The following is an 11,926-nucleotide window of genomic DNA, read 5'->3' as shown; positions in this document are numbered from 1 at the left end:
TCAAACATTCAACTCAGGACACTCACTCGTATGTGGCACCGCTGTTTTCCCTGGAAGTTAGTAAAACTAACTTTTTCCCTTCTAACTCTGCAGACTATAACAAGCATTCAGAAGTGAAGAATTTTACATTTCTTAAAATCACTTCTATTTCCTGTCAGGCTCTGGGCTATAAGCAAACATCTGAGAAGAGTTTTTGGTTCACAAGTCAAAACGTCGTGACTGGTCTGGCGTTAGTGGACTTGGTTGACATGAATGTTTGAGTGCTATCTTTAAAGTATGGTTAAAGTCCAAGTGAATCAAATCTGTCAGAAATCGTCTGGCAGGTTTATATTAATATTTGATGTGATGTTGAATTACAAATGCGACTACATTTTGATAAATGTCATTATATTAGCCAAAGCAAGACTTTCATAATGCTAATGTTATCAAGGTGACAATCTATCATTCGAGAAATCCAATCATTTAAACAATTTAACTAGATAAGCTTTGCCTCAAAGTGTAATTTTGTATCTAGAATGCATGTTGAACACAAAACAGCTGCATAGTGTAAGCACAATATCACAGTTTGTGTCAGATGCCAGCAGTGAGACTAGCAACTTATTTTCCTTATTGTTTCCAATGTTCTCTGTTTCATATTTGTCTTGACTTAAAAGACTCCAGTAATGCTCACAGGAAATAGGATAAAGTTGACAGCTAAGCAGTTGGCTGGAACTAGCATATACCAGGACTGATGATGTGACAGTTGACTGATTTCTTATACACAGAAAAACAAAAACATTTAATAAATGTCATGCCTTGTTTTGATGCATGAGTGCCATTTTCATTAGACACTCAAAAGCATTCATAATACACATATATTGTCTAGATACACACACAGACATGAATCAATGTTTGAAGTCTAGGACATCAATGCAAACAAAGCAAGACAGAAAAAATACATTAGCAAAAAGTCCTGTCTCTCTCTCTCTCTCTCTCTCTCTCTCTCTCTCTCTCTCTCTCTCTCTCTCTCTCTCTCTCTCTCTCTCTCTCTCTCTCTCTCTCTCTCTCTCTCTCTCTCTCTCTCTCTCTCTCTCTCTCTCTCTCTCTCTCTCTCTCTCTCTCTCTCTCTCTCTCTCTCTCTCTCTCTCACACACACACACACACACACACAACCCGTGACTCCTGAGGCAACAAACACACTTAAGGTTCCCGAGGGATATGAAATGGAACAATGGATAGAAAAAAATAAAGACAAAGTACTTCTTGGTACTTCCTGGAAAAGGTTTAATGGCTGTCAGGATTGTTTCCAACATATACAAACGCACACATGTCACACACTCAAACATAGACACGCACACACGGGAGCAAGAGTGTACATCTGGTCTCGTGAGCCTGTCTTTGATATTTAGAGTTCATGAATCATAGATGAACTGTTATGCAAGCGATTTGAAACATTCTATGTTTGTGTGTGTGTGTGTGTGTGTGTGTGTGTGTGTGTGTGTGTGTGTGTGTGTGTGTGTGTGTGTGTGTGTGTGTGTGTGTCTGTGTGTCTGTGTGTGTGTGTGTGTGTGTGTGTGTGTGTGTGTGTGTGTGTGTGTGTGTGTGTGTGTGTGTGTGTGTGTGTGTGTGTGTGTGTGTGTGTCTCTTCAAAAGGTCAGGCTGAGCATTTGTGTTACATCCCAACAGACACGCACACATGGAGCAGTCTTGTATACCACGTTAAACACACGTAAGGGCACAGCAAAACAACAAGCAGCCAGGAAGTAACAGCAAATCAATGATATACTGTATATATATAGACCTCATATTTTAGAAACAGTAATAAAGGACACATTGATATGTGACCACAGAATATACAGGACTGTCTCAGAAAATTAGAATATTGTGATAAAGTTCTTTATTTTCTGTAATGCAATTAAAAAAACAAAAATGTCATACATTCTGGATTCATTACAAATCAACTGAAATATTGCAAGCCTTTTATTATTTTAATATTGCTGATTATGGCATACAGCTTAAGAAAACTCAAAAATCCTATCTCAAAAAATTAGAATAGTTCCTCAGACCAAGTAAAAAAAAAAAGATTTATAACAGCAAAACACAATCAAACATTTGAAAATGTCCATTAATGCACTCAGTACTTGGTTGGGAATCCTTTTGCACGGATTACTGCATCAATGCGGCGTGGCATGGAGGCAATCAGCCTGTGGCATTGCTGAGGTGTTATGGATGCCCAGGATGCTTCAATAGCGGCCTTTAGCTCATTAGCATTGTTGGGTCTGGTGTCTTTCAGCTTCTTCTTCACAATACCCCACATATTCTCTATGGGGTTCAGGTCAGGGGAATTTGCAGGCCAATCGAGGACAGTAATGCCATGGTCAGTACACCAGTTACTGGTGGTTTTGGCACTGTGGGCAGGTGCCAGATCATGCTGGAAAATGAATTCCTCATCTCCATAGAGCTTTTCAGCAGACGGAAGCATGTAGTGCTCTAAAATCTCTTGGTACACAGCTGCATTTACTCTGGGCTTGATGAAACACAGTGGACCAACACCAGCAGCTGACATGGCTCCCCAAACCATCGCTGACTGTGGGAACTTCACACTGGATTTCAAGCAACTTGGATTTTGCTCCTCTCCAGCCTTTCTCCAGACTCTGGCGCCTTGACTTCCAAATGAAATACAAAACTTGCTTTCGTCTGAAAAGAGGACTTTGGACCACTGTGCAACTGTCCAGTGCTTCTTTTCCTTAGCCCAAGTCAGACGCCTCTTCCGTTGTCTTGAGTTCAGAAGTGGCTTGACCATGGGAATACGGCTATTGTAGCCCATTTCCCGGACACGTCTGTGAACAGTGACTTTTGATACCTGGACTCCAGCTTCAGTCCACTGTCTTTGAAGCTCCCCCAAATTCTGGAAGCGACTCTTCTTCACAATGCTGTTAAGGCTCTGGTCATCTCTCTTGGTTGTGCAGCGTTTCCTGCCACATTTCCCCCTTCCAACAGACTTTTTGTGGATGTGCTTTGAAACTGCACTCTGTGAACAGCTTGCTCTTTGAGAAATTTCTTTTTGTGTCTTACCCTCCTGATGGAGGGTGTCAATGACGGTCCTCTGGACAGCAGTCAGATCAGCAGTCTTCCCCATACTTGTGATTTAGTTTACTGAACCAAGCTGAGTGTTTTTCAAGGCTCAGGAAACCCTTGCAGGTGTTTCGAGTTAATTAGACGATTCAAGTGATTCGTTGAACACCCTACTAGTATACTTTTTCATGATATTCTAATATTTAGAGATAGGATATTTGAGTTTTCTTAAGCTGTATGCCATAATCAGCAATATTAAAATAATAAAAGGCTTGCAATATTTCAGTTGATTTGTAATGAATCCAGAATGTATGACATTTTTGTTTTTTTAATTGCATTACAGAAAATAAAGAACTTTATCACAATATTCTAATTTTCTGAGACAGTCCTGTATATAGTGCACACGTTATGGTAGTCGCAACTGATTGAGGGAGGACCGAGACAACAGCTCTGGGCTGCGATCCAAGCGCCTCCCACACATCTATCACTATGAAGAGTCTCTCTTATCAGAAGTAGGTGAAAGGCATAACGTTGTACCCTCAGTCAATAGAAATGTCTGCATGTTTTGTAAGTTCGACTCATTTTGATCAAAAGAAGTGTCGCTGACTTTTCTGCGCTGTGACTTCACACACACAGAAAAACTGAAACCTAACTTATTGCTGATTAATACCATCTGAATTATTCTGAGACAAATATTGGTGATTTTAGAAGTAAGGAAATGATACGACACAACCTGAATAGTAAACCACCTAATTCCAAGCAACTGCAACACAAATGTGAAATATTGCGCTCAGCTCCAACCCATAAATACTTTGCCATTAGGAATCACTTCAATCACTTCGGAATCATTTCTCATCAATATCGCCTCAGAAACTGTCGGTGGATCATGACCAGCACTCATACATCAATATGTACCATCACACATTGCCTTACCTTCGTATACAGCTTTGAAGCCCTGTGCACTGACGGCAAAGTCTGTGGTAAACCACAAGGCCAATATAGATCCACTGCTGACTATAGGGGAGGGCAGCATGAATCCTGACAACCTGAAAAACAGAGAGAAATGTGTATGAAACACAGCAAGACAGTTGACAGATGACTTCTGAAAGCAAACATTAAGGCGACATCAAGCATGAAACGTGGCAAAACAAACATATATGGCAATAAAATACAATTGAGTTGAGTGTTGATGTTGTGGTTAAGACCCAAAGCCCTGAAGCCATAAAGATCCCTGCTCGCCTCAGATTAGGTTTCTTCAAGAACTTATTTGATGTGTTTTCCTGACTCCCTGCTACCCCTGAGCTTCCTGCTGTCTTTTTCTTCGAAACAAAAGAGTGACAGAGGTGATTTTCTATTTCTCTAACGAAAGCAAGTGATGCATTACTGAGCTACAGCTCACATGGTTCACTATTTATTATAACAAACCATATTGTGAGTGCATTCATTCCGTTATACAGAACGAATACAACTGTAATATAATAGGAAACGTTGTGTTTTCTTTCATACAGGTGAGCTTTTGATTGACGAGAGAATTTATAATATAACTCATTATTTTATTAAATGATGAACAATGTGGAGGAAAATAGGAATGGTTGAAATAACAGAAGCTGAAAGAGCTGAATTTCAACGAGATGAATAGTGAATTGAATTGCTTGAATAATGAAACAGAAATAATGTTGATGAAAGCGTTTATAATACAAAAGACAAATGACACATTGCTGGAACTAATATCTTCTATTCATACGGTCATGACTAGACGTTTGTTAGAACTTATCCTCAATAGCTAAAAATCATAAACAGTGCTTCACTTTAAAGTATTAATCAGAATTATCCTCAGCATCATGGTCTCAACGTATTCGTCCGAGCAAAAAGTTAGGCCTTGAGAAAGCTCTGCATGTTCCAGGTGGGAAAAACGTTGTTCAATGCTCAATCTTCAGTCAGAATGAAGTGTCCAAGCAACCTACAAAGTCTTTGTTCTTTCAAATCTAGGGTTTAATTCCCTTTCTAATGTGCCCCAAATGAACATAATTGCATGGACAACATCATTATTATTTTTGAATAGATGCAATAAAACAACAGCAACCATGCTTGTATGTTTTGTTTGTGATTGTAGGGCAGCATTTCTAGTAGCCAAAATGAACATGGAGTTCTATCGGCTTTAAAAAAAAGTCCTCCGGTACACACGAGATGAGGGGAAATTGTTAGTACTGTGTGAGGATTACCACCGCCAAGTCTGAGGTCATGGTGCTTTTCTGGATATAGATGTCCCCCTTTGGGTTGGGAGGAAGTTGGTGCCCAAAATAAAGGACTTTCCCAAATCCTAACCCAAAAGCTTTTGGTAAAAGGAATGAGAATACATATGCTCAGGGCCAAAATACCAATAAAACCTCTGACAAATCTGGTGAGAGTTGCTAGACTACTTCCATGCTAATATTTTATTCCACCACTGCTCAAGAAGAGATAAGCATAATAAATTAATAAGACACAATCTTACTTGGAGTGTCCATGAAAGAATGTCAACTGAAGTGCAGAGTTAAGTGGCTCTTGATATATGCATATCAGAAGCAACGATTGGACACAAGTTTAGATACAATAAATTATCTTTGGTTCTTACGGAGCCCCTAGAGGGACATGGAAAAAAAAGAAAACTCGGGATAACAGGTAACGAGAAAGTTGCCGGTGCGCCAAGTAGGAAGTGGAGCACACAGAAAATAACCATTTCTCCGTAGGTTCTCTATGCATAACAGTATGACAATATGAAAGGTGAGAATAGACTACAAAGGGAACGAGAGTAGAGGGAAAAATCTAGAGAAAAGGAGGGCAAGCGTTAAAACAAAACAAAAGTGCTAATGTATTCAAGGCAGTGACAACAATGACTTATTTTGTACAATTCATTTTTCTTCGTTAGAAGTAGGCTACAAGGTTAACAGAGAGGTGGGCTGGGGAGACAAAAAAAATAAGAAAATGAAGGTGAAAAAGTGTTAAAAGGGCAAAAAGGTTTTTGAAAAGAGAAGGAAAGGCAGAGGGACAAAAAAGACAGTAAAAAAGTGACAAATGTAACCACAGAGGACAGTGAAACGGAGCATGGTTAAAATGAATAATTTGAAATTCTCTGGCCACAAAGCAAGGACACAGAGGACAGACAAGAACGGGAGAGCAGGGAAAACGAAAAACAGAGAGAGAGAGATGGAGGGAAGAGAGGAGACGGATGAAAGGCAAGGACAGAACGGAGAGGTGGGCCGAGACAAAAAGAAACAAGGCGCAAAAAGGAGGAGAAAGAATTGCCTGTATTAGGTGTAAATACGTTATTGTACCCTGCAGCAGTGTCTGGCACCTCACATTTCTTTAACATTACTGGCTCAGTAATCGTACTGCTGTGTTATTTCAAAAGTGTAATGTTTTTGAGACAGAGGATCCAGGTCACTGTGAGAAGGCTAATTACATGTTAAACCCTGGATATGACTATGAGGGCACAGCATGCTAATAGCACTACCATTTCTGTAACTTGAAGAAATACCCGATGAAGCTCGTGATTTTTACATTTTATTATCCTTCAAAACTGCATATTTTAGTCTATTTGTCAGGGTGTAATAATTACAATGGGTTTGTTAAGTTGTTTTAAATGTATGCAGTGTAAAAACAAAGATTAACCCCTTCAGTTTCACAAAAACTTGGCATAGGCTTTATAGCACAACATTAGTTTTATTTAGATTGTTTGTAGGCTTGATTTTTAAGTGTTGGGAAAAGTGCAAGTTAAATCTTGTTGCTCGGGCATGAATACCTTTCGATACAGCTAGCTAAGTTATTGTTAGCTTCCTGTTCACAGTAAAACAAATACAAGGTTAGGGTTAAGGTGTAAAAAACATTCAATTTCTAAATAAAGCAAACTGTCATGAGCTATGGCAAGAAATGTATGTTCTGCTGCCATTACGTGTTTTTAGTTTACATAGTTTTGTTCTTATTTCACATACATTTAAACCATGTTTATTTATATATATGATTCATGATTCAATGGTTTGCATGTTATAGCCATTTCTTTCTTTGGCTGTCTGACTTTGTCTACTTGTTCAGGCTGAGTGCTGCATTTTCGGCGCAGCTTCTATTTTTCTCAACCACACAGAGAATTGCAGAGGCTATAATAAATCACATTGGTGGTCCAGAGGGGACAGCGGTTGCATTATCACATGAATATTTCACCACTCAACACATAAAATGTGGACAAAGTGAAATGGGTCTAACTAATTATTGGGATCATGCTTTGCTCTGTAATTTTTTAATTTCATGGGCTGATGAACTTTCAAGGGCACTCCTTCTTACAGCCAAGGGTAATGTTGACACTGGACAGAGATGTGGCATGGTAGCTGGCTCTTAACTACAGTATGCAGGACTTCTCGTGATGTAAGAGGTACAGACCTGGATGAATGATAGGTATCAGTAATATAACTGCAACTGAAAAGAGTCGAGATAAAACTGGGTCTTGCAACAAGCTCTATTATAGATGGATATTTAACCAGTTGATTTCTCCTAAATTAACCATTGTACAGGAACAAAATAAGATGTTGGATTGCAATATTCCTGAAATGCACATACATATTTAAGATATAAACACACACACACACACACACACACACACACACACACACACACACACACACACACACACACACACACACACACACACACACACACACACACACACACACACACACACACACACACACACACACACACACACACACACACACACACACACACACACACACACAATGATGTGACTCAGAAACCTGCTTGGGTTGTTAATTAAGCAGTGTTCAGTGTTAGTCACTCAGGTAATAAGCAGTAATCGTCTAGCTGTCACTCTAATGATGGACTGACATGATTCTATATCCCCGTCTATCTGTTTCCATCTTTCTCCGTCTGTCGCTCCTTCCTCTCCCCCTGCTTTTCGCTCGCCCTCCTAATCAGGCCAGGAGACTGATCCTTCGGCTGTCTGACATTTATACAAAATAAGTGAGCCGGGTTTAGACTACGTTACTGTTTATCCAGTTGGTCCACTGTCCAACCAGTCAACCAGCTTATATAACCAGACAGCCACTCAGTGAACGCAGCCTGCGCGTCTTTACACTCAAATGACCACGCAGCCAGCTTGCCTGTGTGCCTTTCTGTTGCTTCGTCCATCTGTCTGACTGCCCATCTGTATCCGCCTGTTTAACAGTCTATCTCTCGCTCTGCCTGCCAGTCTATCAAACTGTGGGCATGTCTGATGTTGACAGGCCCTTATAACGCTAGGATTACTTTTAATATTGAAGGGTGGTACAGTAAAGAAGACATGTTATTGGAAAATAGCATCAGTGTCATTCTCATTACCATTTAATGACCACTCTTCCACGGACAAATAGACAGGAAATAAACCTTAACGTTATGTAAACCAGCCGCTCACTCATAGTGAACTGGTGTGCTTTGAGAGACAAAATAATATGTGAAAAAGGGTGTGTAAGATTTAAAATAATAAAAAGGAAAGCAAGAGATGGAAATATTTCCCTTTGTGGGATCAATGACCCGGAAACTGTTGAGAAGATAATTGTGTCATCGAGTTCAACAGCTCTAAATACAGCTGAGGCCCAGACATGACCACTGAAACAAAGTTGAAATACAGTGTATTAAATAAGAGACACAGCATGCAATGGAAAACCTGATGAAGATAACCCATATAAGTCTAATTGATACACATTTTAATATGGTGAAATGCCTTTGTGAAAAGGATAAGTTGCTCTTATATTTCGTGATACTTTGTGATTTAGCAGTGAGGCAGACTTAGTCATGGATATCTTAAACATACTTGAGTTTTGATATTTGGAAGAAAGAAGCCAATGATAGCACAAAGGTGTAAACATAGAAAAGAAAAAGATAGTGGTTTTAGATGAATTCATAAGTTGTAAATATTTTGGTGAAGAAGTGGTTGTTTTGATAAGAACCTGTTTCTTCTTCAAACAGGGTTTACAAATCAACTCCTCTATGATTTAAATCACAGGTTGAAAAGAAAATGCAAATGTATTAACATTACAGGTATCCACTTCTTACGATGGGATTCATATACAGTATATTGTAAAGCACAGTTGTCATTTTTGTATTATTTCTAGTCAAATATATTGCTGTTGATGTACATGACCACGCTCCATATTTAAAAATGTTAGTAGAAGTTATTTAAATCATCCGACTTGAATGTTTACTGTTTACATCAAAGCCTGGTGACCTTTAGCATGTCCTTGCTGTCTTCTGGTAAATGTGGCTTACAAGTGGCCCACCAAGCGGAACATTTTAATAACTCAGCATTTGAAAATTGGTTCAGACAGTTTTCTGCAGCTCACTGTATTTCAGGCAGTCAACTCAAGTGGAAATTATGATGTGTGAGTGTAAAATATGTACAGCATTGATGTTTAGCGCCATCACGCTGACCTTGTCACTTCCCCAGAGAAACACGGAGGAGGGATTGCGGGATGAGGATACTGATGTCCCTTCTAAAGGTCAACTAAGCGCCTACAGCTGGACGCTAGAGTAAAGGTGAGGGGTTTGAAACACTATATACATTTGAATGTATTTTTTGTTTACCGATGATGCAATTTGCCATTGTTCCAATAGATATAATTAATGTGATGATCTGCCCAGTCCTTAAAGTATCTTTCTGTATCATAAAAGACAGAACACTATATGGGAACACAATAAAATACACATCACACAATATGTATACTACAAAACACTAATACTCCTTGAAAATGTTGTACAATTAGCTTATTCTCTGGTTTGCATCAGTATTCTGGAAGTCAACAGTATCGACAGGTGACAGCATACAGTAGCTTTCAGGTGAGTGACGTGGCAGCAGGCGTGAAGAAAGAGAATGAGAGAACTGACGGCTTAAGTTCACACCATGATTAAAACTTTTAAAAGGGCACGAAGGATAGATTTTTTAGGGAACGAAGTATGCCATGAGTGTAGAGGCAGATTCGATTTAGCTTTCAGAAGTTACTCAGGCTACGTTTATTTTCAGGTGAACATAGAGCATGAAACAATCTGACAAATTATTTAAGAACAAATCTATAAAGTGTAATTTAGTCAATCAAAAAATCTTAACTTTATTTATGATATCATTATTACTTCACACGATAACAACAGTCCTCTTACTCATGTTTTATAAAACCTGAGCACAAATTATAAAAATCAAACCTGAAAAAAGCACTGAAAGGCCTGCAGAGTGTTTATGATGGTGGTATGTTGTGTTTATGGTAAGTAGCCTGCCCTAGAGCACATCTCTATATTAATGAGATATTGAACTATGCTTAAATGTTATCCCCCTTTTTTCTTCTCTTTAAAGGTCCCATGTCATGGCCATTTCTACTGATCATAATTCCATTGTTGAGGTATGCTAAAATAAATTGATATTGTGCAATTTTCCAAACTCACATTGGTTTCTCATGCAGCATCTCTGTATAGTATGTGTATTCACTCTCTGTCCTAAACGGCTTGTTGGAGCTCCTACCCCCCTCCCTGTGAGCCCAGTGGCCGTCTGCGAGACAGCGAGACACAGCGAAACCTAGCCCGAAACACACCAGTGAGCTAGCTCACAGTGTCCCGCTCCCGCTCCTCGCAGCAGTGAGCCTCGCAACGTCCCGCCGAGTGTGTGTGTGTGAGGAAGTCCGCGGATTGGTCCAAACGTAACGGCTCTGCGGACTTAACGTAACGGCTCCGAAGATTGGTCTGCGATCCAATCCACTATACCCGAAATACGTCACTATACCCAAGAAGTAAGAAATGGAAAAAGAGAAATCCCCAACGAGGCGTTCTGGGGCAGCATAGACAGGTCTTTTCTTTGTTGGAGTTTTACTCGCTACAGGGTGTACTTTGAGGGTTTGTGACTCTGCAGACCGTTTACATGCAGAACAAGCTACATAACACACAAGGGGATGGGTAATAACCAGAAAAGCATGACATGGGACCTTTAAGGATTTATGTTGATATTGACTGGTACTGACTGAATATATTTCAAACACTTTTTCCTCAGGTCTCATCCACTGTTTGCTAGCGATGGCTGTGACAACCCGTATCAATCACACCTTAACGAGGCGAAAGGAGAAGTGATGCACGAGCCTGGGGACTTTAACACCTTGCAGGTACTGTAGAAAGGAAGGCTGTGAACGGGCAGTTGTTGGTGGAAATCCTGACCTTTGAAGTAAAGAAGATACTTATTCAATGACCTGTTCAGGTGAAGCTGGAAAGATAGCTGTGATGGGAAAATCTTAAGTGTAAAAAATATGAAGGCTTAATGAATCAGCGAAAGAACGGACCCAATTTTTTAGGTATAACTTTCAATTGACTCACCATAACTAAGGCAAGGGGTTCATATGAAATGATATTTTATCACTAGTTCTTGTTTATTTTTCTAAAAGAGTGAACAGTTTAACTTTACTTTGACCGAAAAACTCGCAATTTCCCCAGAAAATTATACGAACATATGGTCAAATCACAAACGTTCTCATTCATAACACTCCGTTGTTTTCTAGGTATTCCATTAATGTGCCTTACTATGACTGCTCAAACTTGTGTTTAAACCTAACATACAGACCAAGGTTAAAGAGCCTGTGACAGCATCTCAACAACTGTTGTGCAATGAAATATTGGGCTACTAGTCACCTCGAACCGTCAGTTTAAAAAAGAAGGGGCGATACCGTTCCGATAAATATCAATCATTTCGAACATCGCCGGGAGATTCCTTCGACTCATTTTGAAGTTTTTGGGGAAGCCGGAAGTGATGTCAATGCGGGAACGCTTCACTGTGCGGCGAGAGAGCCTAACACGGACAAAGTGTGTTGTCATGCGT

The 11,926-nt window shown here is 39.7% G+C and overlaps 1 protein-coding gene across 1 annotated transcript in view; it reads right to left on the bottom strand.

Annotated features, from left to right (window-relative positions):
* LOC307028392 (CUB and sushi domain-containing protein 1) overlaps positions 1-11,926 on the bottom strand; it is a 424,819-nt gene that overhangs the window by 281,230 nt on the left and 131,663 nt on the right. Inside the window, exon 3 of the mRNA XM_079663374.1 lies at positions 3,988-4,100. Coding sequence (XP_079519500.1) covers positions 3,988-4,100 — 113 coding nt within the window. The remainder of the gene's footprint in view (positions 1-3,987; positions 4,101-11,926) is intronic.

Source organism: Notothenia rossii, assembly GCF_949606895.1.
Source record: "Notothenia rossii genome assembly, chromosome: 2".
In the NCBI taxonomy this organism is placed as follows: Eukaryota; Metazoa; Chordata; class Actinopteri; order Perciformes; family Nototheniidae; genus Notothenia; species Notothenia rossii.
Note: the sequence above shows the minus strand (reverse complement) of the source record. Positions and strands in the feature narration are given on the sequence as shown.